At 45.0% G+C, this 18380-nt stretch overlaps 1 protein-coding gene across 5 annotated transcripts in view; it reads left to right on the top strand.

Moving 5' to 3' along the window:
- Window positions 1–18380, top strand: part of FAT3 (FAT atypical cadherin 3) — a 434554-nt gene that overhangs the window by 290817 nt on the left and 125357 nt on the right. For all 5 annotated transcript variants that reach the window (XM_035116279.2, XM_035116283.2, XM_035116282.2 and 2 more), the window contains exon 5: window positions 15571–15885. In XM_035116279.2, the coding sequence (XP_034972170.2) occupies window positions 15571–15885 (315 nt within the window). The remainder of the gene's footprint in view (window positions 1–15570; window positions 15886–18380) is intronic.

Below are 18380 nucleotides of genomic sequence, written 5' to 3'. Positions count from 1 at the left end.
CCGCACCAGAAGTCGCGCTGCAGCCATTTTGGAACTGGGCAGAGCAGCATCAAAAGTCACTTCTGAGCATGCTCCGCCCAGTTCCAAAATGGCCGCCGCGCCAGAATAAACCGGGGGACACACAAAAAAACCCATTTTTTCGGCTGGGAACAGCTGGAAAAACGGGGGTTTCCCGGGGAATACGGGAGACTTGGTAGCTATGCTGAGGCTGCAGTTTACCCAGCACTACATCAAAGGGAAAGGAGGTTACGGAAGGACACAGAATGGGCAAAGTGTCTGTGAGGAGCTTCGTCCCAGTTTTCAAAAGGAGAAACCAAACCACCTAATGGTTTTGCTGGAGTCAACTTTCAAGTAAGCATGCTTAGGATTGTAGCCTTCTCATAATTTCCAGTTTCCGGTTTATCTGTACGTAAAAATTTATATAAAAAATCAACTTTTTTTCAAGTAACTATGGCATGGAGAAAGCGGGAAGAGAAAAGTTTTTGTCCTTCTCTAAGGACTAGAACTTTCTGATGGTAAGCGCTGTTTGACAGTTCAACTGTATCCCTCTGGAGGTGGTGGACTCTCCTTCCTTGGAGATTTTTAAGCAGAGGTTGGATGGCCATCTGCCATGGGTGCTTTAGCTGAGATTCCTGCATTGCAAGGGGGTTGGACTAGATGACCCTTGGGGTCCTTTCCACCTCTACAATTCTGTGATTAGCTCAGGGTTCAAACCTCTCCTCTCCTGCTCCCTGCAACCCCACACTTTGCCGCATGCTTGTTAAACTCGGTAGCTCTGCAAGGATGTTGGCCTCACCTACCAAACAAAGAAGGGCCCTTCTTTTTGCCGTCTTCCAAGCATCCAGAAGGGCATTCTGATTTATTAAATATTAAATATCTGTGCTTGTATTTTTCATAAGTGTTCTGACGCTTCAAAGAATCTCAAGCAGCGTGATGTCTTTCACAGTTTGCCTTCGCCAGCTTTTGCTGTAACAAGAAGGCTACGCTTTACCTCTGCATTATTTTGTTAAATATATTTAAAGCCCCTAAGCATTGCCAGGGCCTCTCATTTACTACTGCTGTATTGCTTTAATTCCTGGGATGCGCACAAGGACTGTGGTCTCTTCCCTGTGGCTAAAATAGACTTCAAAATGGGCCAAGCATGGGTTGACCTTCTGGATGGAATCATAGAATCATAGAGTTGGAAGAGACCACAAGGGCCATCCAGTCCAACCCCCTGCCGAGCAGGAAACACCATCAAAGCATTCTTGACATATGGCTGTCAAGCCTCTGCTTAAAGACCTCCAAAGAAAGGAGACTCCACCACACTCCTTGGCAACAAATTCCACTGTCGAACAGCTCTTACTGTCAGGAAGTTCTTCCTAATGTTTAGGTGGAATCTTGGATGGAGATGTCTTTGCAGTAGGTGTATTTAAGGGCACCATTTCGTTCCTAGCAGAATGGCCACATTTTTCTTCTTATCCCGGCTAGGAAAAATGTGTCTGGAGAGGCAAAGACTAAAATCAGGCCGCAAATAAAGAGAAGTCATGCATGCAGGACTAAGCAAATGACAAATAAAATTTAGGATCCTGTTGTTGTTATCCCCCCCCCCCCAGTTTAACAAATAATGTATCATTGCAAGCAAAATGTCTATTATTCACCAGCCGTCGTAGAAGAAGCAAGGCTCCAGAATTGTCATAATTTGTAGCGTGGTGCCAATAAAATATATGGATAGGAAACCGTCTGAATCACATGAGGATTATGTGTAATAGATACGGTAGTCTTCAATCTTTCCTTGAACTCGTTTTTCAAAGGCAACAGAAATCCGTAGATTTTTCCCCATCTCTAGCTCAGGAGGGCATAATTAAACGGTGAGTGGCTACGCTGAAAAAAACCATATTCAGAGTTGTAGGATAATTAATGTTGGCATCCATTTAATTCGTATCTTCATCCATCATGTTTGTGGGAATATTTCTTAGCTTGTATATAATCATAATGAATTTGTTAAGTCTTCCAAGTGCCACAAAGACTTTTTGTTATTTTAGAACCCTAATGCTGGGAGAGGCTTTAAAACTGGTTGCCCAGTGGCATCAGAAGATTGATTTGGTTTCAAGTAGAAATGTTAAGAGACCCACCATTGTTCATGCTGCGCCAAATTTCTTTCAAATGTGTGTGTGGAAGAAAATGGGATAGATTTTCATCACGAAATAATATTCATTGCTATTGATTTTAATTTATTTTTGCAAAGTTCTTGCTGCATTTTACTATTGCAGTGTTTGGCAGTATATAAATGCTGGGTGTTTTCATTTTCTAGTTTATCCAGTTCTGCAAGTTAATATTTAATTTATAATCACAGACCAGACACTGCAGGTTTTCACCAGGAGATCTTTCTTTTTTTGGAGGGGGGGGGGAGAGAGAAAAGGTGCCAAGTCTCTAAAGTATCAAGTGCAATGAAGTTTACCCTCAAAAAGCAATTTCTTTCTCTTAGCCTGAGGAAGTCAAGATGCCAAGAAATAGAGGAATATCATGAACCATAATTTCATTTTCTAACCTGTCACATTACAAAGATAGTTTGTAGGGTAGTATGTTATTATTTTTTCCCTATCTATCTTTCTGAGAAATGTGCTTATTCCGCGTAGCCCTATAGGAGCTTCTGAATGAATATATCCAAAAGAATAAAAATGTCAGTACTTAATTAATCTGTTCCTTTCTTCCGAATAACTTGGGAGAAAAGTAATGCAGGGAGATTTGTAATGTATAGGGCTGGTTACAGATTTATGCTCCCTATGCCTAATCCTTTTTAAAGTGAGGAGGAGGTGAATGGAGAGAGAGAGAGAGAGAGAGAGAGAAAGAGAAAGAGAAAGAGAGAGAGACCATGATTGTGGTGCAGACCTTTGCCATGGCCTGATGGGATGTGGATTCAGCAATATGGATACTGGCCTTCACCAATTTTTTTTATTTTTTTTGCAGCCAATTCCAAAATTAAGCAATGCTTTGCAGAAAGAAAAAGAAGTACTTGGGAACACAGGAAGAGCCAGCTGGATCAGACCAATGATCTTTCTAGCCAGAATCCCATTCCCACAGTATCCAACCAGATGCCACTGGGAAGCCTGCAAGCAGGATCATAGCTGCCAAGTCTCCCGCTGAAAAATGTGGAATCAGCAGCAGCGCGGCACTGGAAGTCGCTTCTACGCATGTCTGGACATGATTAGAAGCAACTTCCGGCGCCGCCCGATTTCCGGTACCCAGACATGGGTAGCGCGGCACCGGAAGTCGCTTCTACGCATGTCCGGACACGCGTAGAAGCGACTTCCGGTGCCGCGCTACCTATGTCTGGGTACCAGAAATTGGGCGTTGCCAGGACCCAAAATGGAGCCTCCCTGGCAGGAATGAAATCCGGGGGATTTATAGAATTTTCTCCAATCCGGGCTGCCAGCGGGAAATGGTTTAAAATATGGGGGTTTCCCGTGAAAAATGGGAGACTTGGCAGCTTTGAGCAGGATCTGAGTGCAAGAACAACTGGCTTCTGGCCACTTGAGTTCAGAAGGGCACTGTCTCTTTGACTGTGGAGGCAGAGCATAGCCATCATGGCTAGTCGCCATTGATAGCCTCTTCCTCCATAAATACATCCAATCCTCTTTTAAAGCCATCCAAGTTGGGGGCCATCACTGCCTCCCGTGGGAGCAAGTTCCATAGTTTAACTTTGTGCCATGCTTTGTTTTGCCTGTCCTGAATCTACTCTCGGCCATTTCTGGTAGGCAGCCCCCAATGAGAGGAGGAACACATCTCTATCTGTTTTTTTCCACACCAGTCCCCAGCATTGTTGAGGTAAGGGTATCAGAAATGCAGCTAAGTAGCTCAAATCATATACATGACTGACACCCTTCTTTGGAAATTAAACCAATGTCCAGAATTGATCATTCAGAAGCTTTACTTGCAGAAACTTATAAATGAATTAAAACATAATATTTACAGCCACATGCTTATCCAAGCATGGGCTAGCAGTCTCTTCTTCTCCCCTCTTTCCAGAGCTCAGCACTCAGCCTTCTGTATCTCATACAGGCCATGCCTTGCAGCTCCTATGAAAGATTTCCACTTTTACCTTCTGCTGCAGCTTTTGCTCTCTTTCTTTCCTGCAGAGAAAAAGCACTCCCACACTCTATTCAACTTAGCAGTGTTCATTGTGGATTCTAAAACACAGTCACCTTGCCTCACATAAAATGGAGTCTCTCCTTGACTCCCATATGACCAATGTTGGCCGATCACATGAGAACTACTAGAGGACTCTCTAGAATTCAAGTTACAGGTAGGTAGCCATGGTGATCTGACGCAGTCGAAACAAAACAAAACAAAAATCCTTCCAGTAGCACCTTAGAGTTTGTCATTGGTATGAGCTTTCGTGTGGATGATCTGAAGAAGTGTGCATGCACACGAAAGCTCATACCAATGACAAACTTAGTTGGTCTCTTAAGGTGCTACTGGAAGGATTATTTTTTATTCTCTAGAATTCAGTTACGAACCAATCAAATTTAAACACATAGTCATGCATTCAAGCATTTGCAATTTCAGCGAATTAAATTACTATACTTAACAAGCATCTCTAATTGGAGGATATGAAAGATCTGTGGCTTAGACCATAGAAAGCCGCCCCCAGTTAGAATGGTCAAATACTGTACTCTCTCTCTCTTGGTATAAGGCAGCCTTTTCATAGGTTTGCACAGACGATGCTCATGCGCAGTATGATTCTATGTGTTTACCTTTGGCACTAAATAGCTGCACCTCTCTAGGTTTTGAGATGTTTGTAATTCGGTTCCCATAAGGCTTTTTCTTTCTTAAACAGCAGTTTCCTTCCAAATAAACATGTATTTTCCGATACAAACACATTACTTCAAATCCTCTCTTTTTTAGGGAAGGGGGAAAAAACACAAAACAAAGCTTCCTCCTAACAGTGCGGAAAGATTTTTGAAGCATAAAATGTATTTGGTATTCAGTGACATTTGCAATCTCATTATTCCTAACCTGAGTGACCTTTCCCACATACTCCTATGTCATTATTTTTTCCGTATGTCACTTAAAGCTGTTTTTACTGCACTGCAGGGAGGACTTGAAAGGCCGCCATCCCAAACTTTTTATTTGGTCAGGAGCAACTCCCATTGGCTTCAACAGCTGCTGCTTCCTAGGAAGCGCACGGTAACTTAAGATTGCAGCCAAGAAGCCCAATTCAGCAGGAAAGCTCCACTGAAGTATCTGTACAGACAAAACCTGTATTTGTAAGTCCTTGCATGATCTCGGGTAAAACCTCGGGTTACATATCCCTCTGGATACGTAATCTCCGGGTTGCGGACGCAGCAAACCCGGAAGTGTATACTTTTGGGTTTCGCCGCATGCGCAGAAGTGATCTGTGCACAGCATGCATGTGCAGAAGCGCTAAATCGTGCTGTGCGCAAAAGGGCGCCTCCGGTTACGGACTTTTGGGGATATGGCCGGGCCTCTGGAACGGATCCTGTCCGTAACCAGAGATACTACTGTAGAACCCAGCCATTGTTGCTGCTTGTGTGACCTAGCATTCTTCTTTGGCGATCACTTGTAACCGGGTAAGATTGTCTTCTGTGAACACAGTTTTAACAATGGGTCCGTAAGTGACTGTGGAGGCCAATTCTGGATCCACACGTCCTTCCACAGTGGGGACATAGGTTTCCACGCAGGAGCTGATCATGGTGAGGGTTTGCCAAGTGTGCCTTCCTCTTAGCTCGTTTCTCCCTTTCATCTTGAGTTCGAGTGTCTTCGAAGCCCATGACACCTTTGGTAAAGGCTGTTCTCCAATTGGAGCACTCGCAGGCCAGTGTTTCCCAGTTGTCTGTGTTTATACTACATTTTTTAAAGATTTACCTTTAGAGAGTCTTTATGTCTCATTTGTTGACCACCAGCATTACGCTTTCCATTTTTAAGTTCGGAATAGAGTAGTTGCTTTGGAAGACCATCATCAGGCATCCACACAACATAAATGACCAGTCCACGAAGTTGATGTTGAAGAATCATTGCTTCGACACTGGTGATCTTTGCTTCTTCCAGTACACTGATATTGGTTCGCCTGTCTTCCCAAGTGATGTGTAAAAAATTTTGCAGACACCATTGCGGAAGATAACAAACTTAGTAGCACAGGGTTTGCCAATGTCTATATGTCCACGTGTACACCAAATTTGTATTCCTTCAGGGGAAATGAGGGGAATAGGTTGGCAGTGTGTGTGGCTGAAGCTAGTTGTTGCTGAGGTCAAAAGTGGGCAGGACTATCACAGAATTGTAGAGTTGGAAGGGACCTCAATGTTTTCTCTGCAGCCCAGGATTTTCAGCTAAAGAGCTCTTTGCTCTCCATCTTTCTGACAACCCCTCTCTGATCCTTGCTTTGCTCTCCTTTCTGACACCCCTTCTCTCCCCCTGCATATCTGTCTTCATACCCAGAGGGCTGCTGGGAAGGGACAGATCACCCTTGGCAGGTGTCTGACGTGATCACTTGCAGATAGGGGTAGCGGGGACGGAAACTCGGTTCAGCTTGCATTGAAAAGTCAGCTCACCAAATCTTTACTCACTGAAACAATGCGCACACCGAAACATAGCCATTCTTCCAAGTTTGTACTTCTGTAAGTTCTCCAGACTGTGCACACATGCTGTGGTTAAAAGGATGCATGTAAATGGAGAGATACTGTGAATATGACACACAAAATGCATCATTTTAAGGAAAAATTGCTTTGTGCGTTAGGCAAAAGGATATTCAAAAAGGTGTGCATTAGACTAAATTCTTGCCAAAAGGCTGATGAATTTGCATGAGGACATAGAAGAAGAAGAAGAAGAAGAAGAAGAAGAAGAAGAAGAAGAAGAAGAAGAAGAAGAAGAAGAAGAAGAAGAAGAAGAAGAAGAAGAAGAAAGAAGAAAGAAGAATTGCAAACTTACGTAGAAATGTGGAGGACTGAGTTGGAGATCTAAAAACCAAATGTCCATCTGTACTTGCAAAGGGCTTTTGAAATTAGGCCTCAGGTTGCCCACCGTGTGCACATTTACTCAGCAGTGAGTCCTATTGAACTCAGCAATGCATACTTCCAACTAAAGAGGCTTAGACTCACTTCAGCACAGCAGCTGAAGAATGGATTTCCATTTCTTGGGGATTCAGTCAAATTTGATAGTTTACCAGCTTGCAGAATGATGTTGGTTCCCCCCCCCCCAGTCATATGCAAAACGGATAGGAGATAAAAGACATTTAAAAACATAGAAATAGAGAAATAAAGGAGAAGGACTGTAGGATTGAAACTGCCTTTGCTACTGCAAGGGGTGGGGAGGGAATGATGTCAGGGGTCCTATACGTATCTGGGCCAGGCAGCTTGGAAAGGGAGGAGATTAGAATTCTGCAGCAATCACCATAATTTTAAGGAAACTTTGAAGGGAAGGTGTTTAGTTCCCGCTGGCTGAGGAGATTGGAATCAAGCAAGTTGCGTGAATAGAAAATGAATGGTAGATGAGCCTGTGAAAAGATGGTAATGTGATGAGCTTTGTAGTCTGAGCGCAGCTCTCAGCAGGCACTAGGACTCTGAGAGGAGTCAGGCTGAGAGGTACTTTATCCCCCGAAGTGCGCAGACAAGAGGTTTTGAATGACTATTATCCACCAAAGTAGAGTCAGTGGAAGTTAAGAGAAGAATGTCTCCCCTACTATCAATACTTGATATAAAAAGCTTTCCCCAACTCGGTCACCTGCAGCAATGGAGCTAGTTTAAAAGCAGGTGAGACATTAAAGGTACATTCCTCTTGCAGGCTTTTCACAAGGTCAAATACTTTGTCTTTGCAGTATTGTCAGCTGCAGTGGTAGCCAGTTTGGTATCTCCAAATGTTATTGGACTCCTCATTTCTGGCCTTTGGCCATGACCTGGGAGCCTTTTTGGTGCTAGCCTGAACTGGAGCAGCAAGAAATCATCATCATCATCATCATCATCATCATCATCATCATTTATTACTTATACCCCACTCATCTGGCCAGGCCTCCCCAGCCACTCTGGGCGGCTCCCAACAGAATATTAAAAACAGGATAAAATATCAAATGTTAATAATAATAATAAGTTTTTATTTATACCCCGCCCTCCTTGGCCAAGACCGGTCTCAGGGCAGCTAACACCAAATATTGTTGTTGTTGTTGAGCTGATGAAAGGGAGCGGGGAGAAATTCAATGGGGGGGAAGAAAGAACTGAAAACAATTCCACCCCAAACCACTGATTCTTGTTGCTGTTTAGTCGTTTAGTCGTGTCCGACTCTTCGTGACCCCATGGACCATAGCACGCCAGGCACTCCTGTCTTCCACTGCCTTCCGCAGTTTGGTCAAACTCATGTTCGTAGCTTTGAGAACACTGTCCAACCATCTCGTCCTCTGTCGTCCCCTTGTGCCCTCAATCTTTCCCAACATCAGGGTATTTCCCCCGCCAATCATGCCGCCGCCAATCCCGCCACCCCCAGGGACCAGGCCACCTCTACAAGAGGCCTACACCTCTCCACAACCCCCCCCCCTACAGAGTGTGGGGAGACACAGGTATGCCCCTATCTAAACATAACACAGGGGGGACTCTGATGGTCTGGGGAATCTGAAGGGGGACTCTGACCCGCCAGTTAACAAACATTGCCACAGCAACGCATGGCAGGGCCAGCTAGTATATTTAAATATTTTCCATTCACTTTGCATTTGGGTTTCCCTCCACGCTTTGGTGCCACACTTCTGGTTTTCGTTCTTCAAATTAGGCCCCTTGAGCGGTTTTAGTTGTTGCTGCATTTTTTCTCTGCAGACTAATTCTGACTTGCAGGTGCAGAATTTCTCTCTCCCCCCCCCCCAAATGCTGCATCCCTCAAAATGTTGAACTTCGCTCATCTTCAAATGATACTGCCACCTCAGCACACTCTTGATTAATAAGAACAGTTTGAAAAGAGATGAGAATGGCAATAAATTTGCCTCTTCTCAATAAAAATGAATAGAAAAAAATGCTGAGCATTTTTGTTTTGTTTTGGTGGATGAACCTCACACAGCATATTACTAGCTCCTTCTTGCGCACACACACATATATATATATATATATATATATATATATATATATATATATATATAAAATAGAAAGCCCTCACATAATGTCCTGGAAGGGGGCGGGGACCTCTTGTGGAAGTTATTGTAAATTTATAACTAGCTGTGATAACAACTCTGCACACAACTGCCACAACTGGATACAAAAATCGAAAATTCTTGCCTGTTGAAATGCTTCAAAAGAAAGAATAAATTCCATGCAACCTCGCCCCCTTCCTCTCATTTCACAGTTGGCAGCCCTTCCCTCCCTCTCCTCATTTCTGTTCTCCCTGTGCTTTTAAGGTAAAGAAGGGTATTTGGCTAACAACACATTTCTCTGCATGTTCACTCAGAGTTGAGTCTCATCTTGTTCAGTGGCATTTACTCCAAGATGTGCATAGGATTGCAGCCCAGTACTTAAATTTTTTTTTTTTGCGTAACTCTTACTTATAGTGCAACAATGATAAGGAAATTTCATAATCGCTTCAGATAACTTTTTTTAAAAAATGCAATTAAAGGAAAAGTACCATTTAAAGTGTGCCTTCATCGCATGCCCTTTGTCTTCATGTGTTTGCGTACCTCCCTCCCCCAAATACTCACCCCCTTACTGAATGTCCACGGTGGGGAAGGTGGGTAGGAATTAGGGTTGCCACCTTTGGTGGGGCAAAAAAACCCAGACAGGTTGGAGGGATTTGAGGAGCTAAAATTACTTTATTTTGAGGATTTCAGGAGCTAAAAATTACTGGTGCTGCTCTCTCTCCTGAGATTCCACCGGACCTGTACCAAAGGAAAAAACCCCCACCTCTCGCTCTTGGACCAACCCACCTCTGCCTGGACGATAACTCTCTTTCCCAAACCACCCTCCCTACTCTCCAAACAGGGCCCCCCTCACTCTCCAAGTCCAACCCATACTCGTCCCCTCTGCCCCTGCAAACACACACTCTCTCTCTGACCCAGCTGCCGCCCCCCCATGCAAAACCCAATACTCCCCCCTAGCAGCCCTGTGCACTGCAGCCCCCCTCTCATTCTCCGCGACCCACCCTCCGCCTGCCCAAAAGCTCTCCTCTCTCTCTCTCTCTCTCTCTCTCTCTCTCTCTCTCTCTCTCTCTCTCTCTCTCTCTCTCTCTCCCACCCGTGCCCCATCCTCTTTCCGCATCCTGCAATAACTCTCACTCTCGGCCCTCCTCCTCGTGGAGCCAGCCTCTCCCCACACAAACTCCTGCCCAGGCTCTCGCTCTCCTCCTCCCACCGGACCCACCTTCTGCCCGCACAGTTTTGAGGAGTAGGAGCTCGAACAGGCGAGAAAGGTGTCAATGAATTTAGAGAGTCAACGAGCATGAATTGCAGGTTCGTTCCCCTCCTGCGTTGAAAGAGGTGAATGGGTTGGTGGATCTGGAACTTGGTGTGAGTGGCTACAGGTTGTGTTGTGTGTGTGTGTGTGTGTGTGTGTGTGTATTTTGAAAAGTTATTTATTACAAAGCTTTGAGACCCTTTTTTTTTTGTTGGAAAACAGCGTGGGGGGAATGGGGTAACCCCCCTCCCCCCGTGCTGGAGTGCAGGTTGAGAGCCTCTGCAGCTGCTTTTCCAAATGGAACGTGGCAAATCTTAAGAACACCCTTAAAAGGCTCCCTTACAGTCATACCTAATTTGACCCTGAGATAGATGTGGAATAGAAGTGGAAGAAGTTGAGACCTAATGCAAAAGGGGGTTGGGGGGGGACTGCTTTTGAACTGCACTGCGCATCAAAATGTGCGTTTTCTAAAACTTGTATGACACACACACACACCTCTCTGTGTCCCCTACAGCTATGCAAAGCAGTTTTGCAATTAATGAGCTGTCTGATTCCAAATACTTAAAAAGAAATGTGTTAAAATTTCCCATGTACACTAAAAAGCATAGCATTCCTTGGTCTGTTGATTAATTGACAAACGTTACGATTATGTATGCGTGTCCCTACACCAGCATAAATTGATCCAAATAAAAGATATTGCCTTATATCCCTGCCTTGGCTAAAACCCTTCCCCCTGATATATGCATTTGTTTCTGTGGAAGACCATTCAAATTGTGTGAAGCCCAATATACCGGTAGTCTGGAAACACGTTTGCCAGTTTAGTGAGATCTAGGCCAGGTACAGTGGTACCTCGGTTTGCGACCGCAATCCGTTCCGCGGAGGCTGTCGCTCGCCGAAGCGGACGCTCCCTGAAGGCACGCTTCTGCGCGTGTGCGAAGCGCCGACAGAGCGCTTCTGCGCATGCGCGAGCTGCGCAGATCGCGTCTGCGCATCCGACGTCGCGGAACCCGGATGTAACACTTCCGGGTCCGCGGCGGTCGCTCGTCGAAGTGATCGCAAACAGAGGTAGATATAAACCGAGGTTTGACTGTGAATAGGTTTGCTTCTTCGTTTGTTCGGATCCATTTCTGTGGCTGTATACTCTTGATAACGCTTTTCAGGTAACCAGAAGAACAAAGGCATGTTGTGCTTCTTCATGTAGAATGGAAATGTAAACACATTTCTTCCCTAAATTGGGAAAGGGGCCTTGTATTTTTACTGGGAATCCTAAGAACGCGTTCTTGCAAAATTCATTTACATGGAAGTACCAGTAGGAAATGCAGGGGAAGTCACCTGACCTCCTGACAGCAAAGCTGCTGCTTACTAGGGTGGAAAGGGACGAGGCAATAGGGAGCTCAATGCCCTGAAAATGCAAAGGCAGATTCAATCCGGTGCTCCTCCTGATGTATTTGAACCACGAACCTCCCGGCCTCCTCACCTCTCTCCTTCCCAGTGTGCAGAAAATGACTCGGCTTTCAGGAGGTCAAGTGAGCTGCCCCACCACACATTTTCCTGCTGAGAGGTACATGTGTCATAAGAAAATGTGTGGGTGTAGCGAGACAACATCGAAGTTGCAAAGCGTTAGATCCTGCTGTTGCTCTGGATCCCAGTAGTTTGCAGTTCATCACTAAAGGTTTGAACAAAACTTCTCCTCTCACCAGTAGGACTTTGAGGAACAGTGGGGCATATCTGGCAGCTCTTCTTGTTGTGGTAGCCCCTGTGGGGAAATGAGGCAGGGGTTTTCTGTAAGATATCAAATGCTTACAGCATTGAGCTCGGACACTGAGATCCACCTCTGAGGGCTGCCTGGTGATTCCTTCACTGTGAGAAGTGAGGTTACAGGGAACCAGGCAGAGGCATAGCTGTCAAGTTCTCCCTTTTTTAAAAGGGAAATTCCCTTATGCTGAATAGGCTTCTTCACGAGAAAAGGGAAAACTCGACAGCTGTGGGCAGAGGGCCTTCTTGGCAGTGGCACCCATCCTGTGGAACACTCTCCCGTCAGGTGTCAAGAAGATGAGTAACAATATAACCTTCAGAAGATACAGTACCTGAAGGCAGCACTGTATAGGGAAGCCTTTTAATGTGTAAGGTTTTATTATGCTTTTACAGTGGTACCTCTGGTTACGAACTTAATTCGTTCCGGAGGTCTGTTCTTAAGCTGAAGCTGTTCTTATCCTGAGGCGCGCTTTCGCTAATGGGGCCTCCGGCGTGCGATTTCCGTTCACATCCTGGGGCAAAGTTTGCAACCAGGAGCAGCTACTTCCAGGTTAGCGGAGCTCGTAACCTGAAGTGTTTGTAACCAGAGGTACCACTGTGTATAAGTTGGAAGCTGCTCAGAGTGGCTGGGGCAACCCAGTCTGATGGGTGGGGTACCATTATTATTATTATTATTATTATTATTATTATTGCAAAATTTATTATTATTATTATTATTATTATTATTATTATTATTATTATTATAGCAAAATTATTATTATTATAGCAAAACATTTCAGCTTCTGCCTTCTTCAGCTTCTTTGATGTGAAGCATAGTCACTTGCATGGAGAGAGAGAGAGAGACCTTGTGGTTTAGAGTACAGTTCATTGAGCAAATAATTTGAACGGACCCTGAGGGGGAGCAGAAGGAGTTAAATTAACAACCGGACTTCAGACTAAAGTGGAATGGCTGATAATTGAACTGTGGGGGAGATCATAGGAATAAATAATGCAAGATCAGAGAGCTGCCAGGAGATAAAAGTAATGTGTGTCACTTTAGAAAAAGGATGAAATCCATATATGTTTCAGCGTTCTCCTCCCCCGTTTCAGCAATAACTTTCATAGCATGACAGTAGTGAGGCAGAAATGGATTTTTGCCTGCATGAACATAGCGTGGGCTCTGCTTTTGTAAAAAGCTGCTAACGCACCCAATTCCCACAGTGGCAGCATTTGATGGTTTGGAGCCAAGATCTTGTAGTTTGCTCAGTCTGGTTGCTCTGACCTCCCATTTCACACTGATTGCTTTGCTGGGCAACTGCTGTGTTAGTTTATTTAGCTGGCTTTCCCTCTTAACCCCCCCCCCCAACACACACACACACACACACACTTCTCATCTTTTATATTTTAAAGTGCAAGCCGGTGGTTCTGAATAATCACAAGGTGGGGTTGAATCTGACAATCTTTATATGTTTTGTACTTTTGATTTATATAGCGTGTCAGATCCAAGAAGTTCAGGGCAGGGAATGAAAAAAACAAAACAAAAACAAAACAGCCTCTGTCTCTGGCAGAATAAAATAACATTTGCTCAAATTCAGTGAAATCGCCGCAAGGCTTTTTCTGACTTAACCCTGAGTGGCAAAGGCCAGTTCAAAAAAAGCCTTTAATCTGCATCCTCCCCCCCCCAATTTAAATACTATTTTTAAACATTCTCTCTCCATATCTATCTATACAGTATATCTCTATCTCTGTATCATCTATCTATCTATCTATCTATCTATCTATCTATCTATCTATCTATCATCATCTACTGTATCTATCTATCTATTCTGATGCATTTTTGAGCATTTGGCCCAAAATTTGGCCCAAAATTTACATAATTTTTCCATGTAGATGTTAGCACATTGTAAACAGGCATATCTCAGCCATCAGCGGATATTTCCAAATCAAGTTACCTTCCCTATATGTTCCCTTTTCAAAGTTAATGGATTTCCAGTGGAATAGCCATGTTACTCTTTACAAAATTTAAAGATTTGAGTCATGGCCTATCACAAAGGCATCTATGGCTGCAATCCTAGCCATGTATACTCAGAAGTAAATCTCATTGATTTCAGTTGGGCTTTCTGCAAGGCAGGCAGCCTTCCTGCCTTGATTTTACAGTTCAATATAGACTTAATCCTATTCCGTTTCCCCTGCTCAGACATCAGGGAAGGACAGTTTTGTGTGTGTGTGTGTGTGTTATTTTTTCTTTTACCCTGTTGGTATTTTGCTCTGTTGCATCCTTGTAGGATTGTATGAATTCCTGTGGGCATATAAAACATTTCACAGGCACTTTTAATTCCACAAATAAAAGTCCTTTGTGTGACGCAACATTTTGTTTGATAAATTTTGTACAGGAAACTTTTGGGCGTGAAACATAACTCTCAAGTTAATTCATGCTTTAAATGGTTGTGGTAAATATGATTTTGTATTGAGAACAGAGTAACAAAACGGATCTCTTATTTCCATGTGAAAAAGAACAATAATGAATGATGCATTCCACCTGTTTTTAAAATCCACATTATAAAGCGGATTAGCACTGTAGTCAGAGCTACACTTATGTGGGAAGAAGCCCCATCGAATTCAACATGGGTTGACCAAAACGACACAGTATCCCATGTTGAGAATATAAGGTAAAGGCAAAGGCAAAGGACCCCTTGATGGGGCTGCATCGCTCATCTCACTTTCAGGCTGAGGGAGCCGGCGTTTGTCCACAGACAGCTTTCCAGGTCATGTGGCCAGCATGACTAAACTGCTTCTGGCACAGTGGAACACTGTGACGGAAACCAGAGCGCACGGAAACACTGTTTACCTTCCCGCCATAGCAGTACCTATTTATCTACATGCACTGGTGTGCTTTCAAACTGCTAGGTTGGCAGGAGCTGGGACAGAGCAACGGGAGCTCACACCGGCGTGGGGATTTGAACCGCCGACATTCCGATCAGCAAGCCGAAGAGGCTCAATGGTTTAGACCAGGCATCCTCAAACTGTGCCCCCCCCCCCGATGTTTTGGCCTAGAACTCCCATAATCCCTAGCTAGCAGGACCAGTGGTTGGGGAAGATGGGAATTGTAGTCCAAAACATCTGGAGGGCTGATGTTTGGGGATGCCTGGTTTAGACCACAGCGCCAAGCCTGCTGGGTCAGGCCAATGGCCCACCTAGTCTAGCATCCTATTCTCAAAGCATCCAGCCAAATACTTGTGGTAAGCGCATAAGCTGTTGATAGCCTCTTCTTCCATGAATTTGTCCAGTCCTCTTTTAAAGCCATCCAAGATGGCGGCCATCACTACCTCCTGTTGGAGGGGGTTCCACAGCTCACGTGAAGAAGTGGTTTCTTTTATCTGTCCCCAAATTTTCCAACATTCAGGCTCCTTGTATTCCCTCAACATATTTCACAACGCCTGTGGATGTTTTGCCTTTTGCTGTTACCGTTTTCTTCCCTCAGGTTACAGTCACGGATGGAGGCTCCTCTCCCAAGCAGTCTACAGTCTGGCTGGTGGTCCAAGTCCTCGATGAGAACGACAACAAGCCCCAGTTCCCGGAGAAAGTCTACCAGATCAAGTTGCCGGAGAGGGACCGGAAGAAGAGAGGCGAGCCGATCTACAGAGCCTTCGCCTTTGACAAGGATGAAGGCCCCAATGCGGAGATTTCCTACAGCATCGTAGATGGGAATGACGACGGGAAGTTTTTCATTGACCCAAAGACTGGGATGGTCTCCTCAAGAAAGCAGTTCACGGCCGGGAGCTATGATATCTTAACGGTAAGCCACCCATGGTTGAAATGAGCGAGTGCACCGCTCCCGAGTTTTATAGGGAGGCTTCCCTTCAGTGTTGTTTCATGCAGCAGACTTTCCTAGATGTTATGAGGACTCTGCACCTTGTTCACCACAAAAACCATTTTGGGTTTCCTTGGGATTTGCTGCTGAATGCTAGGCGGCTTTCCCCAAGCACGCAATGCGGGTTGTGGGGAGAAGGAAATGGGTGAAGTGGGCCAACTATTGCCAATTCCCCCCCCTCCCCAGCTTCTGGGGGGGGGGAGTGAACAAACCCAAAATATCTCTTCCTTTGAAAAGAAGATGGGGGAGCTGAAAAGACAGGCCACTCCTTGCTACAAATGACACTCGTGGGCATTGGTTAAGCCTTAAGGCATCCATGGTGTGTGTGTGTGTGTGTGTGTGTGTGTGTGTGTGTGTGATAGGGGAGAGGAAGGGCAGTAGCTCTAGAGTCCGGGGTAAAAGCGTGAGGGTCTGCATGGACCTCTTCTCAAGAACACCCCATTCAGTGGGGCCTTGATATCTGACCCTGAGCAGCAAACCAGACTGTAACCCCGACCCAGATTAGCATGAAACAGCAGTTGGATCAACACCATCAGAAGGGTTGGATCCAGGCCCAAACATCATGGCGAGGTCTGTTGGGGTCCTTGAATTGGCACCTCCAGAGCCACTAACCTCTGAGCCTCTACAAATCACAGGTAGAGCAAATGCTTTGCACTTTGAAGGCCCAATCTCTCCAGTTTGGAGGATGAGGTAGCAGGTAGTGGGAGAAACTTTCAGACATCTTCTTTAAAAAAAAAAAGCGTAGTTCTTTTTCTCCTTGACATCAGGGTGGGTGCCACTACCAAGAAGGCCCTTTGTCCTGTTTCCCTGTAACTTCACTTCTCACAGTGAGGGAACCCTTGGAGCTGGACCTCAATGTCCAGGCTGGATGTTGGGGGTGGAGACACTTCTTTAGATATACAGGGTCGGGGCCATTTATGGCTTTAAAGGTCAGCACCAACACTTTGAATTGTGCTAGGAAACATACTGGGAGCCAATGTAGGTCTTTCAAGACCGGTGTTATGTGGTCCCAGTGGCCACTCCCAGTCACCAGTCTAGCTGCCGCGTTCTGGATTAGCTGAAGTTTCCAACTCGCCTTCAAAGGTAGCTCCATGTAGTTTATTTTCCTGTGAGTAAAGGCTTATCCATACTTCCTTTTGTCCCTCTGCTTTCTCTCGGGGGAAACTGCTCTTTAGTGCCCAAGGGGAGCAAGCAGCCATTTGGGTTTTTTTCGGATTGGCATTTGCTCTGATTTAAGAACAAGTTTTCCCTGGGATAGGAGTGGGGCAAGGGGAAAACTGCTTGGACCCAAGCTTAGAAAGTGTAAGCCAAGCAGAAAACCACTGATAGCCATGTTTTCTATGCACGGGACGAGCAGAAGTGTGGGCGACTCCTAAGTCCTGCGCCACTTTACAAACTGGCAAGAGTATTTCAACAACAGCTTTCATTGGCAACAACATACTTTGCCAGAAGCATCTCACTAAGTCGAATTCAGGTGTCCTCAATCAAACTGAACATTCAAATAGATTGTTTTCCCCAATATATATATATGTAAGAATTCTGAGACTTTAATGAATATAAAAAGCGCTTGGCAGACTCTCCTTAACACAGAACATTAATTGGAGTGTTTTTCACTGGAACAGTTTTACATGGATTGAAAATAGACCAAAGCAAATGGTAAACAGTGAAGTATTGAGTGGGCACAGGTGTCTGGTGGTCTGCCATGCAGATCGATAGCTTCTCCAACCCCCCCCCCAAAAAATCTTTTTTAAAAGCCTTATCAGCGATTTCCAAGTGAGAGTAAACAACACTGTAAGCAGGTGCTTTTTCACGACTCACACTGTGAAGCAGAAAAGGAGATTTCTCTTTTTGGGATCTGGTTTAATGAACGGCAACCCACTCTCAACACAGAGTGCCAAATCTAGCTGTCCCCCTTCAGCCCCCTGGTTTGGCTGCTGGCGGGGATTTGCCCCTCGGAGTGGCTCAGTTGCAGCTCTGAAGCCCCCCTCTCCCCTTTTTATGCAGATCCAAGTGCTCTGGATAGCAGCCCTTGTTAGAGAGCAATACCTACTACGGAGAGAAGGCAAAAATTCCCGATCATGGGAAGCATTACGGTGGCGGAAATTGCTGGATTGGCCTCCCTGCAAACCTCTCCCACCCCACTGCGGTTTGACATAGCCATAAAATGTGAGCCTGGTGCCATAAGTTCTGCCACGAGTTGTACAGAGCACTAATTTAGAGATTTGCCCAAGCGTGAGCAGATTTCAAAATGCAGCCCCATCCTCTACATTACCTGGAATGTGAAAAACCTACATACACAAACTTAATAAGAGAGCAAGGTCTTTCACTCGGCGAGCTGCCAGGGGTTGTGGTCGGTGGCAAAAGTGAGCAAAGCAACAGGTGTGACTCACAGAGAGCTGCCTCCCAACTTATGGGAAAGT

Source organism: Zootoca vivipara, chromosome 4 (assembly GCF_963506605.1).
Source record: "Zootoca vivipara chromosome 4, rZooViv1.1, whole genome shotgun sequence".
Lineage (NCBI taxonomy): Eukaryota > Metazoa > Chordata > Lepidosauria > Squamata > Lacertidae > Zootoca > Zootoca vivipara.
This window is presented reverse-complemented; position numbering and strand designations above follow the sequence as displayed.